The sequence below is a fragment of the Salvelinus sp. IW2-2015 genome, linkage group LG17, assembly GCF_002910315.2.
Source record: "Salvelinus sp. IW2-2015 linkage group LG17, ASM291031v2, whole genome shotgun sequence".
NCBI classification, from domain to species: Eukaryota; Metazoa; Chordata; class Actinopteri; order Salmoniformes; family Salmonidae; genus Salvelinus; species Salvelinus sp. IW2-2015.
In genome coordinates this window covers 8803222-8824394 of record NC_036857.1, presented here as the reverse complement: position 1 = coordinate 8824394, position 21173 = coordinate 8803222, and the positions used below count along the sequence as shown (strand labels likewise).

Genomic DNA, 21173 nt, shown 5'->3' with positions numbered 1-21173 from the left:
GTTTACTAGGAGCATATAATGTGAAGGTCTGAGGTACAGTGTTGACCTGCCCCACCTTACTGTGGACCAGTCTTCTCCAAACCCCCTGTACTCTAGCACCATACCCAGGGCCTAGACTTCTCTTTCTGTTCTGGCTCCTTTTTATTTTATTTCCATTAATGTTTTGGAATGACCGCACAATTGAATATGACCTAGTCTTTCCCCCACTCCCATTACGTCTCGCTGATTTTTAAACCCCCTTCTCCTCTCCACTCCTTTCTCTCCTTAACCGATTTGATAGCTGTGTGTGGCTTTGAAGCAGCTTGTCCACAGACCTGTGGTGTTTAGTGTGTCCCGGCCTAACTGTTTCTGTCTCTGTGCTGTTTTACCTTCTTATAGGGTCCACACTGAAACGACTATGTCTAGGCAAAGAGCGCAGTAGTAGTAACTATCTCATTTACTTCTTTCTGTCTTCTTCGCTCTGTTTTTTCTGTTTGCATGAGCACCCGTTTATATTCACATGTTGCGTTTGGCACTGGAAAAAAACATGCCAGATGTTGTTGAAAATGTTGGGCACTGTTGCACAAGGAGTGTCACCTTCATAGATTGATTTGAGTATTTTTTTTTAATTTGGTAGTGCATGGCGGTGTTTGGCCTAAATGTCAGTGCTCAATAATGTGACTCGTGTGGTTGTCAGCATTAATGGTTTCTGTTTGTCTTACTGTGGTAGATCGGTTGGGTGGGTGGTTGGGTTTCAACCATGCTGTAATCCTTTGGCTGCTAGGTTTGAGGGAAAAAATAACATTTGCTGACCAGTAAAATGAGATCACATTTCAACTTTCTCCAGAAAACGATTACCAATCAAAGGGACATTTTTAAGGTACACTGAAAAACAGAAACTACCTCATTCCCAATTGTAGTTGGTCTATTTGAGTAAATATACAGGCTCTATCCAGGCTGAAAGTAGTTAAAGTGCCATAATGGACATCTGTAAAAGGCCTAACAAACAGCAGCCAATCGATTCCATCGGTAGGGTCTAACTTGGCAGAGTTTACAAATCTTTCTGTTTTAGGGTCTTCTCACGGCGCCAGTGCAACTCAGACAGCGTCCAATCAGCAACAGCCACCAGCTGTTCCCACCCCTTCGTCATCTCCTCAACCAATGGCGGCGCTAGCTCAGGCCCAGACGAACAACAGCAACAACAAGAAGCCAGGCACCTTCACGGACGACCTGCACAAGCTGGTAGATGATTGGACGAAGGAGACGCTGGCGGCCAATCAGCCACGGCCCTCTCTGAACCAGATCAAACAGCAGAGACGCAGGCAGGACCTGGAGGGCCGAGCCACGCCCATGGGAGGAGCCACACAGGAGGTAAATATCATAGAAAAACACATCAAAAGTCTGAATCACCAGTGTGGGAGTTGCAGCCTACCTTGCTCTCTTTTAGATTTTCATTGAAAAGCAGTTGACAAAAGTCCCTGTACACAATTTTAAACATCCCCTTTGGTTCTTTCAGGTGAGATGTGCCATCCTTCCAAACAAGTTCCAGCTGCCTCTGTCCTGTCCGCTGACAGCTGTAGGCCTAGCCATGCCCACTGACCTGGGCTCCAACCCCTCTGCCATGCTCCAGCCCGGGTACCTGGTACCAGCAGGTCCTTATGGAGGGGTTGTGACCGGCCCCTTATACCCCCAGCAGTGGTCTGGTATGCCCAGTCCTGTGGGGATGATGGGGTCAGCAGAAGGAATGCCCTACCCCACCATGGCCAACCCAGGGTTGCAGGCGTACCCCCTTACCCTGCACAGCCCTGAGAATGGCCCTAACACCAGGACTACCTAATGTGACAAATAGCACCTTCTTGCACCCAGCAAACCCCCACCCCATCGCACCTGATGCTCAAAACAGACTTCCCCCAACGTTCCCCTCTATCCCAGCACCCTCACATCAGGACTGTCTAACTAACAGGCCTTTCCTAATTCTGTGCTGATAACCTAACTCCACTCTGTCCCCCCTGGTTCTCACTCCAGGGTTACAATTGTAATGAAATCAGTCTAATCACTTTTAATGGGGTGACGGGACGGAAAATAGAATAAAGTAGGGCCCACACATTATAGATGCACCAACAAATGGCTTATGGGTCGTTCCACCTCAAKGCACAAGAAAGAGGATTTCGACAACCACCATCTCCGATTGTGCTCAAATTGTTTCTGTAGTTAGAAACATAAGATTAGCATTCCTGAAACAATTTGTTGAAGTATAATTTGTTACTGCCACACCCTTTTATAAATTTCACTGATATTTAGTGTTTATTAAATGGATCACAACATTTGATTTGCCACTTTGGGTAGAAAACCATTGGCTTTAGCTTAAGGGAATATGTTACATAGGATGAAGAAGCAATACTCCAAGTCAGACATAGAGAACTGTTGCTGTATACTGGGTGGGATTGGTGTGGGGGGTCTGTGGGTGGCGTTTGACCATTTTTATTGGATTCCTTGTGTCTTACTCGATTGTAGGAAGAAGTTTGACCCAAAACGTATGTTTGGTACAATATGTATTGAATATTATGTGAATCCTATAAATTAAAAGGGCCAATTTGGGTACAATCAATTAGCTTGATTTCTCAAATTTCAACAATGTTGCAAGAATGCCAATCTTATGTTTCTAACTACAGAAACAATTTCCGAACAATCTGAGATGGTGTCATGGCTTGCTGAAATGACATGGGATGACTCTTATGTGTTGAGTACACATAAGAGTGTGTCTGAGTACTGGCCCCTACTTGACTGTATTACTCAACCCCTCCAGTGTTCCTATATGCAGGATYGTCCTGCTCCACTCTGCTCTGATTATGTGGGTTGATGCTTTATCAAAGAGTAACATGCATGTAAATAACCTGTGAGCTTGTAAATCTCCAGTGTGCAGGTAGATGTAGTTTATACAACACCTGAAGTTTTCCTGTGTGCTTGCGCACAGTATAAATGTCCTTTGTGTGTGTGTCAGAGTACCTACTGCTTTGGTCTTGACTAAACTCAGTCATACAAATAATATTAGCGGTCACCAATGTGACGTTTTCACCAAATCCATCATAACCAATAAGCAGTAATGTTTTCAGATAGCTTTTTATCGTTTACTAACGTTTTTTCAACCTTAATACACTACATTAGAAATTAAAATACAAGGGTTTAAGATGACAGGATACCTGTATTTAAGGTGAAGTTCTCTGGAGGAGTGCCTTGAACATAGCTTTTTCTGTGAAATGAAGCATGTCCAAATCACAGATTTTATTTCATGGTGGCTTGAGTGCCACTTTATTTTTTTATGCTTTGCAGACACTTTTTTTGGTTTACATTTGAATGCCCTTGTAGCACTGCACTATTAACACAGTATATGCTTTTATTTAAGGAATAAAATCATGTCTTTAATCATTGTTTACTCCACCCTTGTGAATTTAGAACGCCATAGACGTGAAATGGACAGTTGCCTTGCGAGAACAGGCAGTTGATGTAGCTACAGTTAATAAGAGAGAACATACAATAAAAGTCAAAACCCACTCATTGGGCAGTGGTTAGTGTCATAGGCATAGAGTTAGAATTCATAGAATTAACATTCCAATTCAAGTCAACGTTCCCCAATGGATGGATCAATTGAATTCTCATTCTATATTTGTAGGTCTGTTCTTAGAGGGGAGCCAGTAGTGTCCAGCTCAGAATGTAGCAGAGGCAGGTTTACCGAGCGAGACTTAAAGTGCAATTTCACCCCTCCACCTAGCTTTTGTAGTGGCCTTGCCACAAGCCTTATCCAGGAACCTGCAACGGGAGCTAGTTTCTTTTGTTGCCTTTTTAGTTGAACGTAAGTTACAAATCACAAAGAAAACACTAACTGCATTTACAACTGCAAAATATTTTCTGTTGGGCCAAGAGCATGGCTCCTATTATTAAACACATGTGATTTAATTAGTGGAATTACCAGTTATTTACTCGTCTAAAGTATTGTTTTGTGTTTCTTGAGCGTGATGTCGACGCTGCTAGTGTGTCTGGTGGATCCATTAAGAAGGAAAGGAGGAGTTAGGGTGTGTATCTCGTGGTACTTGATAACACGACACAAGATGATACGCATCCCTCCAGTAATAAATACCCTTTTCAGAGGATAAGTTTTCTCAATGAGATGTTCATGTGAAGCAGTGTTATTATATTGCCTTGTTGACATTATTAAATGATGTATCATTTCCCAGGTGGTTTTTGATACCCTGGCTTTCTTCTCTTTATGGTTTTGAGTGTTTGATTCCTCTGTTCAGAATGAAACATGCTAAATGCAGATGGATACTTGATTGGGGTGAATTGCACATGGCATGACCTGTGTTCTAACCATAGCCTGTATGAAATGGGTTCCAACCTGTAAAAATGGGTGCCATTTAGCAGACGCTTTTATCCAAACCGACTTAGTCGTGCGTGCATACATTTTTACATATGGGTGGTCCGGGAAATCGAACCCACAATCATGGCATTGCAAGCACCATGCTCTACCAACTGATCAATATGTATCCCAACATACCTGTACATAATGGGATTAACCTCCCCCTTATCCTCCTGACCATTGAAAGAGCAGCTCAATTCAAGAGCAGTTCAAACTGTTCAAATATTTTCCATACAGCAAGGTTATTATACCGCCAGCTAGAAATCTCACAACCACCACACCAGTTAAAGGTTGCAGCACTCCAGTCCTGTCAAGCTGTGAATTGTACAGTTTTCCTGTAATTAGTATTTGTACATTTTCTTTGTCTGTTTTGAGATTTCACATCAGTGTTTGTTATTCCATCAATTCGGTTTGAATTGGGCTTTTATAGGATATTATGCAGTCTTCTGCTTTGGTGAAATACTTCTAGTAGTAAGAGATTTCTGTTCTCTGTTACTCGTTGTAGCTAACAAGTAATGCTACACCTCCCTGTCTGTTATGCTTAGTGAGCAGAGAACCTCTGTTGGAATATTCACTGGGAGGCAACATTCAGATCCATAGAAATGGATTGTATAGAGCCAATATGATTATCTGAGGAATAGCGCACTGTGCTTCTTCTGATCATTGCATTTCTATCAGTTCTGAGCAACATTGCCTCCTGTTGAATATGCACCCCCTGATGGAAGGCTTGCAATAAAGCTCTGCGTGGGATTTGCTTCTGCCTGCTGTGCATTTCCCACTATATTACCTTACCAACCCAGTCAGCCCCACTCTAATCACAAAGACTGTACGTGTTTAAAGAGAAATAAACATTATTTTGTGCTTGATGATGTCCTCCCTTTATTCCTCAATCTATTAAATCCAACTGACGGTTTTTGAGTAAAGATTTAATCATATTACTGAACAGATGTGATAAATTATCGGGTTCCCTTAACACTTTATTGGGGAACGTGCACTATATTATGCGCATTGCTTATTTTCACAGGTTCTGGGTGGTGATTTGTCCATCTGACGCACCAGTAGTTTACATCTGCATTGTATAAATCATTCCACTTCAAATCCTTGACCAATGAACAAAAATATAAATACAACATGCAGCTAATTTCAAAGATTTTACTCCGTTACAGTTCATAGAAGGAAATCAGTCAATTTAAATGAATTCATTATGCAATAATCTAAGGGTTTCACATGACTGTGAAGTTGTTGGATATTGGCAGGAACTGGAACACGCTGTTGTACACATCAATCCAGGCCATCCCAAACTTGCTCATTGGATGACACGTTTGGTGAGTATGCGGCCATGAAAGAACTGGGACATTTTTAGCTTCCAGGAATTGTGTACAGATCCTTGCGACATGTGGCCATGCATCATCACGCTGAAACATGAGGTGATGGTGGCGGATGAATGGGCCTCAGGATCTCGTTACGGTATCTCTGTGCATTCAAATTGCCATCGATAAAATGCAATGTGTTTGTCTGTAGCTTATGCCTGGTCATAGCATAACCCCACGGGCACCATGGGTTCATAACGTTGAAATCAGCAAACCGCTCGCCATACACGCTGTCTGCCATGGAAGTACCGGTGACTCGCTCAATAAGGAAGTGGTCAGATTACGCGAATGCTACGCTYCAGGACTGTTTTGCTAGCACAGACTGGAATATGTTCAGGGATTCATCCAATGGAATAGAGTACACCACCTCAGTCACCGGCTTCATCAACAACTGCATCGACAATGTCATCCCCACATTGACCGTACTTACATTTCCCAACCAGAAGCCATGGATTACAGGCAACATCCGCACAGAGCTAAGGGCTAGAGCAGCCGCTTTCGAGGAGCGGGACACTAATCCGGATGCTTATAAGAAATCCCGCCATGCCCTCAGACGAACCATCAAACAGGCAAAGRGTCAATACAACACTAAGATTTACTCCTACTACACTGGCTCTGATGCTCGTCGGATGTGGCAGGGTTTGAAAAATATTACAGACAACAAAAGGAAACCTAGCCATGAGCTGCCCAGTGATGTGAGCCTTCCAGATGAGCTAAATGCCTTTTATGCTCGCTTCGAGGCAAGCAACACTGAAATATTTCACGAGGGCACCAGCTGTTCCAGATGACTGTTTGATCACGCTCTCCATAGCCGATGTGAGCATGACCTTTAAACAGGTCAACATTCACAAAGCCGCGGGGCCAGATGGATTACCAGGACGTGTACTCAAAGCATGCGCGGACCTACTGGCAGTGTCTTCACTGACATTTTCAACCCCTCCCTGACCGAGTCTGTAATACCTACATGTTTCTAGACCACCATAGTCCCTGTGCCCAAGAAAGCGAAGGTAACCGGCCTAAATGATTACCACCTTGTGGAACTCACGTTGGTAGCCATGAAGTGCTTTGAAAGGCTGGTCATGGCTCACATCAACACCATCATGCCGTAAACCCTAGACCAGGGGTGGGCAATTCCAGTCCTGCCTGATTCGTGTAACAGTTTTGCCCCAGCCCCAGCTAACACACCTGACTCCAATAATCACCTAATCATGATCTTCAGTTTAGAATGCAATTTGATTAATCAGCTGTGTTTGCTAGGGATGGAGAAAAAGTGTGACACCAATTAGGCCCTCGAGGACTGGAGTAGCCTACCCCTGCCCTAGACCCACTCCAATTCGCATACCGCCCCAACAGATCCACAGATGACACAATCTTAATCACACTCCACACTGCCCTTACACACCTGGACAAAAGGAACACCTATGTGAGAATGCTGTTCATTGACTACAGCTCAGTGTTCAACACCATAGTGCCCACAAAGCTCATCACAAAGCTAAGAATCCTGGGACTAAACACCTCCCTCTGCAACTGGATCCTAGACTTCCTGATGGGACAACCCCATGTGGTAAGGGTAGGCAACAACACATCTGCCACACTGATCTTCAACACTGGGGCCCCTCGGGTGCATGCTTAGTCCGCTCCTGTACTCCCTGTTTATCCCACGACTGCGTGGCCAAGCACGACTCCAACACCATCATTACGTTTTCTGACGACACAACAGTGGTAGGTCTTATCACCAACAACGATGAGACAGTCTATAGGGAGGAGGTCAGAGACCTGGCAGTGTGGTGCCAGGACAACAACCTCTCTCTCAATGTGAGCAAGACTGGAACTGATCGTGGACGATAGGAAAAGGAGGGCCGAACAGGCCCCCATTAACATCGACGGGCTGAAGTGGAGCGGGTCGAGAGTTCAGTCCGGGTGTCTGGTCTCAGATGATCCCACAGTTGAAGAAGCGGGATGTGGAGGTCCTGGGCTGGTGTGGTTACACGTGGTCTGATGTTGTGAGGCCGGTTTCACATACTGCCAAATTCTCAAAAATTGTGTTGGAGGCGGCTTATGGTAGAGCAATTAACATTCAATTCTCTGACAACAGTTCTGGTGGACATTCCTGCAGTCAACATGCCAATTTCATGCTCCCTCAACTTGAGCCATCTGTGGCATTGTGTTGTGTGACAAAACTGCACATTTTAGAGTGGCCTTTTATTGTCCCCAGGACAAGGTGCACTTGTGTAATGATCATACTGTTTAATCAGCTTCTTGATATCCACACCTGTCAGGTAGATGGATTATCTTGGCAAAGGAGAAATGCTCACAAACAGGGATGTAAACAAATTTGTGCACAACATTTGAGAGAAATAAGCTTTTTGTGCATATGGAAAGGTTCTGGGATATTTTATTTCAGTTCATTAAATATGGGACCAATAATCTACATGTTGCCTTTTTTTTTTTTTTTTGCACCAAAGAGAATGCACCAGAGAATAGACAACAATACAGATGTAAAAATATATATATATATATATATATATATATATTATTTAAAAAAGAAGCAGTTTGCAGGTGTGGTTGGAAGCCCAAGGGCTTATATGAAAACCACACCATGAAAATAAATATAACACATCAGTATATTTCAAGGCCTAATTATCTTTCCTCCAGAAATGGGTCTGTTCAAATTGACCTCCAATGAAAATTCCACCCACCTCCACTTTTTGATAGTCTGCCATCTTTAATTTGTATTAGCATCATGATAAAATTACATGTTGGCCTACATTACTACTGTATAAATGTCAAATTACAGTAATCACAATAGATGATTGGCATTAAGCCTATAATAAACAGACATAGCCTATAGTGAACAATGAAAATCGACATTTTACTGTAGAACTATATATATATATTTTGTCTTCCTTTGCCAGGCTATATGAAAATGTGTGCATACTGATCAAATAATCAATTTCAAACCTACCGTGCACATGTAACTCTGATCTGTCGTTTTCATATTCAAATTTATGGCGGAAACCCTCCATATATGATTTACGTTTCCACATTGGCAGATTCGCAAGTGACAGAATAAAAAAAWWAAAAAAAGGATCTTAGAAGTTTTCATAAAATAGAATGCAGCGTATTTTATCCGTATGTTTTTCGTCTTTGGACATTCTATTCTTTATAGTGCATATTTATCCAGATGTATTTTAAAATTTGTGAAACTGATAGTTAGATTCGCCACACAGAAAAATAACAACAAAAGGAACCAAATTACATTTAACGGTGAAAACGTGACGCCACTTCCCTAGGTTTCCATTGGTTTCAAAAGTACACCTTCCTCAAACACCAAAGAATGGTTCACATCGAAATTAGGGCCTTATTTCGACAAATACACCATAGAACAAATAATTTTATATTTGACGAAAGTGCCCACACGCGCCTATGCCGTACAGCAGTGGCTGCCCCTTTTGTTCACTGGAGTTCCTGAATTATTCCTATCACAATGAAATTACTAGGATATTGTGTTGTCGTGTAAACCATTTACCCCACATTTCTTGTGATAAGATAGTGTTTTATGTGATTAATAAATCGATCTGTAATCGTCCCATTTACCGAGCTGGAGTGAGAGATTTTGCAGCACGCAAGCTTGAGGAGCCCTGAGTAGTAAGTGTTTATTAATTCAGAGCTACATTGACTATGTATTCGTGGTGTCTAGAGAGAAATAGGCTTACATTTGTAAGGTGTTTTATGATTTTTTTTAAAACGCAATGTATTTGTGCTTCGATTTATGTTACAATTTGCTTTTCGAATAGTTTCTTATCCTATGTAGGTAGCGAGATAAGACCCAGGATTCTGAGTGCTACATTATCATAATTATGATATATTTATCTTTCCCTGTTAGTAAATGTAATTCCCCTAGAACCACATTGAGGACTAAGGAAATGGTTGTGCTTTAGTTACATTAATAGGTTGCAATCAGGTAACACAGGGTGTTATTTTGTAGTGGCTTGGTTGATCAGGGTGAGGTCTAAACATTGTGGAGGGAAACATTGTATCAAGCTGATACATCATTTGAGCAGTTACATTGTATCACCTCGGGTTGTTGTCACCTGTAAGAATGGTTACAATGTTTCTCAGGGTTCTATAGATACAAATGTATAATTRTTTCTGCCAACTAGCAACAATAGTTGCAATCTAGTGGATATAGCTATCTGGTTGCATTTGCAAGCTATAGTAAATTGCTACACATTTCCTTGGATCTTTGAGCACGTGAATAGAATAACATAAGATTACGCTATCCAAATGAATACAGGGGCTAAACATTCGATCGATCAAGAGTAAAAGAGTCATTCATATGATTTATTATCTTATACATTGATTAGCTTGCCAGAGTTTTATCTGGTACTTCTGGTGAATATGTTTATTCAATGACAGTGGAGGCTATCGGCAGGTGTTTAGAAGTCTACTTTATGATTTATATAAAGCATCTGGTCGAATCAACCTTGAATGTATCTGTTATCTGTAATCCAACATTCCAAACGTGTAATTTATCTCGGCTGTCAAATCGATCCGGTTACTGGCTAGCTAGCCAGCTTTTTGTGTCTTCAGTTTAAGATTTTAATCAATCTTTTATTCGAAAGCATTGTTACTTGTAACGGTAAGTAAACAGTATTGCAAGTTAAATTTAATTTGCATTGATTTAGCTAGCAAGAAAAATTGTCAAATGCACCTGTCGTTGCCATGGTAAAGTTGACAGCTATCCAGCCACGTGCCTGCTGTTTGCAGGGGTTTGTTTCCTTGAAATCAGCAAGACAACATGGAATAGCTTTTAGGATTCCAAAGGGCTAAAGGKAATGGACACAACTGTGTTGTTTTCAACATAGACTGACTTTTATTTTGACATAATACCCATTGGCATGTCTGTGTTTCAATGATGTTGGAGTGAGAGATGCCAAAACCCTCCCCCTCCCCTCTCTGTCTTAGATGTAAGCTTGAACAGCTCCTGTCCCAGCAGTGGCCATCGGCACAATGGGGCTGGACTTTGACGTGAAGACTTTCTGCCACAACCTCCGAGCCACCAAGCCCCCTTACGAGTGCCCAGTGGAGACCTGTCGCAAGGTCTACAAGAGCTACAGCGGCATTGAGTACCACCTCTACCATTACGACCATGACAACCCCACGCCTGCACAGGGCATGCCCCAGAAGAAGAGGAAGGGGCGCCCCCCTCGCATGACCCTGGTGGGGACCGGGGATGGGGAGGGAGGGCTGGGAAAGGGAGGTGGGCCAGGGCAGGCAGGGAACACCCCTGGGAGTCCTAATCAGTCAGAGCACTCCCACTCCCCAGGCAGGGAGACGATGACCTATGCCCAGGCCCAGCGCATGGTGGAGCTGGAGATCCATGGACACATCCACCGCATCAGCATCTTTGAGAACATTGACGTGGTATCGGAGGACGACAGTGGGGACGAGGACCCTCCGTCCTCGGGCGGAGGTGGGGGAGGGGTGTGTAATGGGGGCGACAGCGGGGGAGGAGGGAGTGAGGTGGGGGGCAAGGACAGGCCAGACACCCCTGCTGCTAACGGGGGGAAGGCCACACCCAAGTCCGGGAAGCACAAGAGTAAAGAGAAGAAGAAGGAGGGATCGTCACACCACCACAGCGCTTCCTCTGGCCCAGCGGTCAAGCTGCCTGAGGTGGTGTACAGAGAGCTTGACCAGGAGAGGCCTGACGCACCCACACGACAGTCATCTTATTACAGGTCAGTCACAGTACCGCACGACCCTCATCTTATTACAGGTCAGTCACAGTACCACACGACCCTCATCTTATTACAGGTCAGTCACAGTACCACAACGACCCTCATCTTATTACAGGTCAGTCACAGTACCGCACGAACCCTCATCTTATTACAGGTCAGTCACAGTACCACACGACCCTCATCTTATTACAGGTCAATCACAGTACCACACGACAGTCATCTTATACAGGTCAGTCACAGTACCACACGACCTCATCTTATTACAGGTCAGTCACAGTACCCGCCGACCCTCATCTTATTACAGGTCAGTCACAGTACCACACGACAGTCATCTTATTACAGGTCAGTCACAGTACCGCACGACCCTCACTTATTACAGGTCAGTCACAGTACCACACGACAGTCATCTTATTACAGGTCAGTCACAGTACCGCACGACCCTCATCTTATTACAGGTCAGTCACAGTACCGCACGACCCTCATCTTATTACAGGTCAGCACAGTACCACACGACCCATCATCTTATTACAGGTCAGTCACAGGACCGCACGACCCTTCATCTTTTACAGGTCAGTCACAGTACCGCACGACCCTCATCTTATTACAGGTCAGTCACAGTACCCCACGACCCTCATCTTATTACAGGTCAGTCACAATACCGCACAACCATCATTCTACTACAGGTCAGTCATAGTACCACACGACCCTCATCCTACTACAGGTCAATCACAGTACCACACAACCATCATTCTACTACAGGTCAATCATAGTACCACACAACCATCATTCTACTACAGGTCAATCATAGTACCACACAACCATCATTCTACTACAGGTCAGTCATAGAACCACACAACCATCATTCTACTACAGGTCAGTCATAGAACCACACAACCATCATTCTACTACAGGTCAGTCAGTCCTCTGTAGTTTAGTTGGTAGAGCATGGCTCTTGCAACACCAGGATAGTGGGTTCAATTCCTGGGACCACCAATACGTACACAATGCATGACTAAGTCTCTTTGGATAAAAGCGTCTGCTAAATGGCATATATTATCATATTATAGTCAGTCACAGTACCCTGCCTCAGCCGATGGTATTGAAGGTCTGAATTTTCATACTCTGTCATTCCATTCCTCTCTGCTCTGTCCCCACACTTTCCTCTCCCTCAGGTACATAGATAAGTCGGTGGAGGAGCTGGATGAGGAGGTGGAGTATGACATTGATGAGGAGGACTATATCTGGCTGGACATCATGAATGACAAGCGGCGTAGTGACGGGGTGACGCCCATCCCCCAGGAGGTGTTTGAGTACCTCATGGACCGGCTGGAGAAAGAGTCCTACTTCGAGAGCCACAACAAGGTGACACTCTCGCTCTCTCGCTCTCGCTCGGCCTGGCTCTGAGTGACAGATTTTGTATTATTCCAGCTTTTTTCCACCTTCTTTCCAGACATGATGTTGACTTGCTTTATCTGTCACCTACTGTTGGGTGTGTGGTGTACTGTATTGAGTGAGCAGTAGGATGTAAAATGGCATTAGCTGTGTGAATCTGTTCCCCTAAATAGTTATCCCTTTACTTACCCTCTTGTCCATTTTCTACTCCTTTCCCCTCCTCTCTCAGACGGACCCCAGCGCTCTGATCGACGAGGACGCCGTCTGCTGCATCTGTAACGACGGCGAGTGTCAGAACAGCAACGTGATCCTGTTCTGTGATATGTGTAACCTGGCCGTGCACCAGGAGTGTTACGGCGTGCCCTACATCCCTGAGGGCCAGTGGCTGTGTCGCCGCTGCCTCCAGTCCCCCAGCCGCGCCGTCGATTGTGCCCTCTGCCCCAACAAGGGTGGGGCCTTTAAACAGACGGACGATGCACGCTGGGCCCACGTAGTGTGTGCCCTCTGGATCCCCGAGGTGAGAGTGTGTGTGAAGGTAGGAGTGTGTGTGTGTGTGTCGTGAGGGTAGGAGTGTGTCGTGAGGGTAGGAAAGTTGTGTGTGTGTGTGTGTGTGTGGTGTTTGTGTGTGTGTGTGTGTGTGTGTGTGTGTGGTGTGTGTGTGTGTGGTGTGTGTGTGTGTGTGTGTGTGTGTGTGTGGTGTGTGTTAGGGTAGGAGTGTGTGTGTGGGAGAGTGTGTGTGTGGGGGGGTAGGAGTGTTGTGTGTGTGTCAGGGGTAGGAGTGTGTGAGGTAGGGGGAGGGGGGATGTGTGTGTGTGTGTGTGAGGGTAGGAGTGTGTGAGGTAGGGGGATGTGTGTGTGTGTGTGTGTGCTTGAATGTATTGACAAAGTTTTGATGCTGTTCATGTCTCTAGTCTGTCCTGTTGACAGTCCTGTTGCAATGAATGTGAATCTCCTCATCCCTTCCTCCCTCTCCTTCTCTCTCCCCAGGTGTGTTTTGCCAACACAGTCTTCCTGGAGCCCATCGACAGCATCGAGCACATCCCCCCGGCGCGCTGGAAGCTCACCTGCTACATCTGCAAGCAGCGCGGCTCAGGGGCCTGCATTCAGTGCCACAAGGCCAACTGCTATACAGCCTTCCACGTGACCTGTGCCCAGCAGGCCGGCCTCTACATGAAGATGGAGCCCGTCAGGGAGACCGGCGCCAATGGCACCTCATTCAGCGTCCGCAAGACCGCCTACTGCGACATCCACACCCCGCCCGGCTTAGCACGCCCCCTCGGAGGGGTGGGAGGGGCTAGCATGGGCTCCTCCCATAGTGAAGGCGAGCTGGAAGAGGARGATGAGCCCAGTATAGGTCACGATGACGACACCAAGGGCTGGAGCTCAGAGCGGGCAAAGAGGGCCAAGGCCAAGTCCAGACTGAAGATGAAGAGAGCCAGGAAGATACTGGCTGAGAAGAGGAACGCTGCGCCCGTGGTGTCTGTGCCCTGTATACCCCCACACAGGTACTCAATCACTTACTCACACATACTCACTGCAGACACAAAGGCATACAGATTCAGACCTCACATACTCTCCCAGTCTCTTCAGTCCTACCATCTTCCCTATGTGTTCCTCCCCAGGCTCAGTAAAATCACCAGTAACCTGACAGTGCCCAGGAAGAGCCAGTTTATGCAGCGACTGCACAGTTACTGGACCCTGAAGAGGCAAAGCCGGAATGGTGTCCCTCTGCTGCGCCGGCTCCAGACCCACCTGCAGTCACAGCGCAACACTGAGCAGCTACAGCCACAGCCTCAGGCGCCACAGTCGCAGGTTCCCACGGTAACCACCACACAGTCTCTGTCTGGTGTTGTTATCACAGCGGTAGGGAGAATACTACTAGAAGCTCTGCATGTGTTTGAACGGAAGTGTGCTGGCTTTTCAGAGAGAGAAGGAAAGAGGGAGTGTGTGCTCTGTTTATGTAAATGCTAAGGTTGCATTGTCTCAGGCGATTGCTTTGTTTGATTCTGCTGTGATGTAGTGGGTGTGGTGCTTCGTCCTGATTTAACTATGCAGGCTTACTGGTGTGTAACACTGCCAAACTAACCAGTTTGTGTGCGTTTATTTTGCGTGAGTGCGTCTTTGTGTGTGTTATATTGCCCAATCTAATTGTTGTGTCTGTGTGGTGTGTGTGTGTGTGTGTGTGTGTGTGTGTGTGTGTGTGTGTGTGTGTGTGTGTGTGTGTTGTGTGTGGTGTGTGTGTGTGTGTGTGTTGGGGCCCCAGAGGGACAGTGAGGAGAATAACTTGGCTCTGAAGGAGCAGCTGAAAGCATGGCAGAGACTGAGACATGACCTGGAGAGAGCCAGACTAACTGGCTGGAAGCTCATCCGCAAGAGAGAGAAACTCAAGAGAGAGACGGTGAGACACGCACACACTCCTCACATCCTTACTTCATGCACACACTCCTCACATCCTTACTTCATGCACACACTCCTCACATCCTTACTTCATGCACACTTTTGTATATTGGCACATGAACACACACTTGACATCTGGCAGTTTGCATAGTGAGCAGGTGTGCTTACACATGTTGATCTGTCTGTGTGTTCAGATCAAGGTGCAGCAGATGGCGCTAGAGATGCAGCTGACTCCCTTCCTGGTCCTACTGAGGAACACCCTGGAGCAACTTCAGGACAGAGACACCAGCAACTTCTTCACTGAGCCTGTCCCCCTGGCCGAGGTAACTCACACACACACACTCTGACACCCCGTTGTGTTATCTCACACATACTGTGGCTGGTGGGGTTTAACCGCTAACCTCTCTCTCCTCAGGTGCCAGACTACCTGGACCACATCGAGAGGCCCATGGACTTCCAGACCATGTGGAACCTACTAGAGGCTCACCGCTACCTCAGCTTCGAAGCATTTGAGGCAGACTTCGGCCTCATCGTCAACAATTGCCTCAAATACAACGCCAAGGACACAGTGTTCTACCGCGCTGCTTTGCGCCTCCGGGAGATGGGTGGGGCCGTGATCAGGACTGCCCGCAGACAGGCAGAGCGAATCGGCTTGAACTATGACACAGGTATGCACCTCCCTCGAGAGCCTAGCCCGGACAGCCAACGTGACAGAGAGAGAGACCGAGAGAGGGACAGGGACCAGGAACGAGAGAGGGACAGGGACCAGGAACGAGAGAGGGACGGAGACGGAGACAGGCCCCTGTCTTCCAATGAGGATGGTGAGTGGCTTAGAGTCCTGTATTCTCACCAAATGTTCTACTCCCGCCTTCTCCTTTTCTTACAGTTGTACTCTTCCACTTAAGTTATTATGTTGCTCTATAGCCGTGTGTGATTCTGTAGTTGTTAAATTTCTCTCTGTCCCTTAGACCTGCTCTTACCAGAGAACCGGCGGCGGCTGCCATTGGAGGAGCAGCTGTGTTTCCTTCAGGCGCGCTTTGATGAGGTCAGCTCAGGGAAGCACAGCATTGGTCGGTCACGGCGTGCCAAAGCCCTGAGGAAAGAAATGACGGTCATCAAGAGGAAACTTGCCCACCAGAGAGAGGGAGGCTCGGGCATGGGGGGCAGGGACTCAGGGGGCGGGGGGGACAGGGGACCATCCCTCCCCCATCACCCCTCATCCACAGGACGCCACGACGAGGGGGAAGAGAGCAGCAGTCAGGAGATCAGTGGCAAGGGTGAGACTGAGGGGATATCTACACTAAGCTCAGTGTACACGCTCCAGAATTCATTTACAAATTGATCTCACATAGGCCTAGCCATACTTATCATGTCTAACTCTCATTATGTTAGATTTATGAAATAACATTTTCAGTCTCTGACTCCCTCCTCCTCTCTCTCTGCAGATTTAAGTGCATTGTCCTCGGCTCTAGCTCCAGAGGTGGGACGTCGTACCTCTGTCCTCTTCTCCAAGAAGAACCCCAAAATGGCCGGACCCCCCAAGAGGCCGGGCCGTCCCCCTAAGAACAGAGACGCGGGACACGGAGGGGCAGGGGTGAGCCCCAGTCCAATAGGTCCCCCTCAGCTGGCCCTCTTGTCTCCCCCTCGGCAGAGGAAGAGACCCCACAGCAGCTCCAGCTCCGAGAGCGACAGTGATATCGACAACCTCCTCCCGAGTAAGACACACACACACGCATCAAACCAATCACATACACAATCACACTAGGTCTGTAACAACATTGTTACATTGTCATTACTCTTATCTTTTAACGGTTACGACTCTTTAAGGTCAGTCTAGTAACTGTAACGGTTATGGCGGTATCTCCTAGGCCTGCCCACTAACGGTTTTGGCGGGGCCAACCAGCCGGTGACGGAGAGTTTTCGGGTGTACAGGAACGAGAGGAGCCTTCCTCGATCCAGCTCTGACTCTGAATCCACCACCAGCAGCAGCAGTAGTGCTGCCTCTGACAGAACCAGGTAATTATAGACACACACTGTGGTATTTATACACAGCCACATAGTCAAACACAACTGCACTGTCTATGATGCACATATTTGGTTTAGGATGAATGAATGACTCTCTTTTTGTCTTTCTGTCTCTCGCCCTCTTTCTCTCTCTCTCAGTACCACTCCGTCTAAGCAGGGCCGGGGGAAGCAGTCGTTCTCTCGTTCAACCTTCCAGGAGGACAGCAGTGAGGAGACATCAGGGACAGAGAACGACTCCTACTCTGTGGGAGGGTCACGCAGCGTCTCACACTGTGAGTGCCACACATACAGGCATAGGCATGCATGCACTTACCTGTCTTCGTCAATCTCATCTATCGTGCCACCTCTACCTCATATTTTCCCAAAGTGTATGTGTTTAGGAGGTCTACACAGTGCCTTCGTTAAAGTATTCAGACCCCTTCACTCTTTCCACATTTTGTTACGTTACAGCCTTATTCTAAAATTGTAAATAGTTTTTTTCCCCTCATCAATCTACACACAATACCCATAATGACAAAGCAAAAACAGGAATTGAAAACTGAAATATCACATTTGCATAAGTATTCAGACTCTTTACGCTGTACTTCATTGAAGCACTTTTGGCAGCGATTACAGCCTTGAGTCTTTGGTATGATGCTGCAATCTTGGCACACCTGTATTTGGGGAGTTTCTCCCACTCTTCTCTGCAGATCCTCTCAAACTCTGTCAGGTTGGTTGTGGAGTGTCGCTGCACAGCTATTTTCAGGTCTCTCCAGAGATGTTCGATCGGGTTCAAGTCCGGGCTTTGGCTGGGCCATTCAAGGACATTCAGAGACTTGTCCCGAAGCCACTCCTGCYTTGCCTTGGCTGTGTGCTTAAGGTCATTGTCCTGTTGGAAGGTGAACCTTCGCTCCAGTCTGAGGTCCTGAGTGCTTTGGGGCAGCATGATGCTGCCACCACCATGCTTCACCATAGGGATGGTGCCAGTTTTCCTCCAGAAGTGACGCTTGGCATTTAGGCCAAAGAGTTTAATCTGGTTTCATCAAACCAGAGAATCTTGTTTCTCTTGGTTTGAGAGTTCTTTTAGGTGCCTTTTGGCAAACTCCAAGCGGGCTGTCATGTGACTTTTACTGAGGAGTGGCTTCCGTCTGGCCACACTACCATAAAGGGAGGACTGGTGGAGTGTTGCAGAGATYGTTGTCCTTCTGGAAGTTTCTCCCATCTCCTCAGAGGAACTGAGCTCTGTCAGAGTGACCATCGGGTTCTTGGTCACCTCCCTGACCAAGGCCCTTCTCTCCCGATTGCTCAGTTTGGCCGAGTGGCCAGCTCTAGGAAGAGTCTTGGTCGTTCCAAACTTCTTCCATTTAAGAATGATGCAGGCCACTGTGTTCTTGGGGACCTTCAATGCTTCAGAAATGTTTTGGTACCCTTTTTCCTTCGACACAATCCTGTCTCAGAGCTCTACGGAAAATTCCTTCAACCWCTTGGCTTGGATTTTGCTCTGCCGTGCACTGTCAACTGCGGGACCTTATATAGACAGGTGTGTGCCTTTCCAAATCATCAAGTTGTAGAAATCTCAACAATGATCAATGGAAACAGGATGAACCTGAGTTAAATTTCGAGTCTCATAGCAAAGGGTCTGAATACTTATGTAAATAAGGTATTTCAGTTTATATATTTTTTTTTATAAATTAGCAAAAATGTCTAAACCTGTTTTCGATTTGTCATAATGGGGTATTGTGTGTAGATTTTCAAATAAGGCTAATGTAACAAAATGTGGAAAAAGTCAAGAGATCTGGATAGTTTCCGAACACACTGTATGTGTGTGATTCTGATGTATTGGGTGTTTCTCTCAGTAGGGTGGGGCCGGGGCCGATCAGGTTGTAGGACGCCATCAGATGACTACTCTTCCCTTGATGCTCTGGACCTGGTGTGGGCCAAGTGTAGAGGCTATCCTTCATACCCTGCTTTGGTAATCCAGCCATGGATGTACACACACATACACACACATTAGGATAAACTATGGTTGAAATTTCCGCCACAAGTTGCTAGTATTTCATACCAACCAATACCATAAAACTTTAAACTATTGCATTTACTTGTCCTGTACCCTCCCTCTAACCCTTCCCCTCCCCCTGTAGATCATAGATCCTAAAATGCCAAGTGAGGGGGTATTCCACAGAGGGGTTCCTATCCCCGTGCCCCCTCTGGATGTCCTGAAGCTGGGGGAGCAGATGACCCAAGAGGCCCGGGAACACCTCTTCCTGGTTCTCTTCTTCGACAACAAGAGAACCTGGTCAGTACACTGTCTGTCTCTCAGTCCTCTGTGTTTGTCTTTCTCTGACCCTCGCTCTCTCTTCCCCCGATCTCTTCTTCCCTCCCTCTCTCTCTCTCTCCTCTCTGTCTTTGTTCTCACTCATTTCCCCCCTTCTCTCTCCCATGTGAACCTCTATCCCTCTCTCACACTAGTGGAGAAGTGTTGTTTTGAAGGCTTCTCCTACTATATCCCAGTGGAGGCAGAGGAGAACCCAGAATCAGAGTGTAGCAGCAAACCTCATTCTGTAGTCAACAATGTGCAGCTCAGCAGCATTAAATCATTTCAAAAGGCTGTTTGCACGTAGTACAAGAGCAAAGGATGGTTTTTTTTACATAGAAATGCAAGAAAGAAAAAAAAATCCATCTCTCGCTAGCAGAAGTGGGTCAGGAGTGATTGAAGAGGACGCTTTGAGAGYGAACAAAGAGAGAGAAAATACACTTTGTTTTAGGTCACAGCAGTTAGTGCTGCACTGTGTGGGTGGATAATAATTACCTGTGAGAAAGTGTTTCTAACCCTGTGTGTGTGTGTGTGTGTGTCTGTGTCTGTGTCTGAAGGCAGTGGCTGCCGCGTTCTAAGCTGGTTCCTCTGGGGGTGGACCGGGAGCTGGACAAGGAGAAGATGCTGGAGGGAAGGAAGTCCAACATCCGCAAGTCAGTGCAGGTGGCCTACCACCGCGCCATGCAGCATCGCAACAAGGTCCAGGGAGACCCCAGCAGCGACACCAGCGACAGCGACTGAGCACTCGCACACATATGCACGGGCTGCACACTCACACAGATATGCCCAACACACACACACACACACGTCTTTGCTGGCCTCCCCAGGTATTGATAGGGTATTGGTTTCAAATCTGTGGGTTTTGAGCTACCCTGTGGCCTTGGAGAGCCTAGCACCCAGCACACAGAACAATATGCCAGTAATACCTATTGGAAAGCACATGTAACACTCTCTTTCCAACACACACACACACACGTTGTTGGCACACACAGTGGTATTTAATCTGAGATGTAAAATATGTATTTAAGAGAATTGAAACAAAAAGCTATTAAGAAAAAATGATATTCCCAGAATCATGATTGGGAATTGTCCTTCTATATGGTTGATGAGTGTTTACCAGCGACTGAAGAACATGGGCTCGCATCACACAGATATGCACACACACACACACATACACATATATATATATATATATATATATATACACAGTTGAAGTTTACATACACTTAGGTTGAAGTCATTAAAACTTGTTTTTCAACCACTCCACACATTTCTTGTTAACAAAGTATCGTTTTGGCAAGTCGGTTAGGACATCTACTGTGTGCATGACACAAGTCATTTTTTCAGCAATTGTTTACAGACAGATTATTTCACTATTTCAGTGTACCACAATTCCAGTGGGTCAGAAGTTTACATACACTAAGTTGACTGTGCCTTTTAAATAGCTTGGAAAATTCCAGAAAACTATGTCATGGCTTCTGATAGGCTAATTGACATCATTTGAGTCAGTTGTAGGTGTACCTGTGGATGTATTCCAAGGCCTACCTTCAAACTCAGTGCCT

At 46.1% G+C, this 21173-nt stretch overlaps 2 protein-coding genes across 4 annotated transcripts in view; both read left to right on the top strand.

The window, feature by feature from the left end:
- LOC111976864 (serine/threonine-protein kinase WNK2-like) overlaps window positions 1-5259 on the top strand; it is an 80047-nt gene extending 74788 nt beyond the window's left edge. Inside the window, exons 30-32 of the mRNA XM_070448166.1 lie at window positions 379-423; window positions 1052-1350; window positions 1496-5259. Coding sequence (XP_070304267.1) covers window positions 379-423; window positions 1052-1350; window positions 1496-1816 — 665 coding nt within the window. The 3' untranslated portion in view covers window positions 1817-5259. The remainder of the gene's footprint in view (window positions 1-378; window positions 424-1051; window positions 1351-1495) is intronic.
- A 3797-nt stretch (window positions 5260-9056) lies between these two features.
- LOC111976957 (peregrin) lies at window positions 9057-20875 on the top strand. 3 transcript variants are annotated; one of them, XM_024006151.3, is made up of 16 exons: window positions 9057-9411; window positions 10732-11504; window positions 12677-12866; window positions 13126-13413; window positions 13884-14401; window positions 14519-14717; window positions 15160-15294; window positions 15488-15616; window positions 15709-16114; window positions 16262-16570; window positions 16739-17008; window positions 17162-17309; window positions 17457-17590; window positions 19154-19269; window positions 19439-19593; window positions 20169-20875. In XM_024006151.3, exons 2-16 carry the CDS (start codon window positions 10777-10779, stop codon window positions 20350-20352), a joined length of 3909 nt encoding a protein of 1302 aa, XP_023861919.1. In that variant the 5' UTR covers window positions 9057-9411; window positions 10732-10776; the 3' UTR covers window positions 20353-20875. The 3 variants fall into 3 exon arrangements, with proteins under 3 accessions (XP_023861919.1, XP_023861918.1, XP_023861917.1); XM_024006150.3 differs by having other exon boundaries at window positions 14519-14759; window positions 19157-19269; XM_024006149.3 differs by having other exon boundaries at window positions 14519-14759.
- The last annotated feature ends 298 nt before the right edge of the window (window positions 20876-21173 follow it).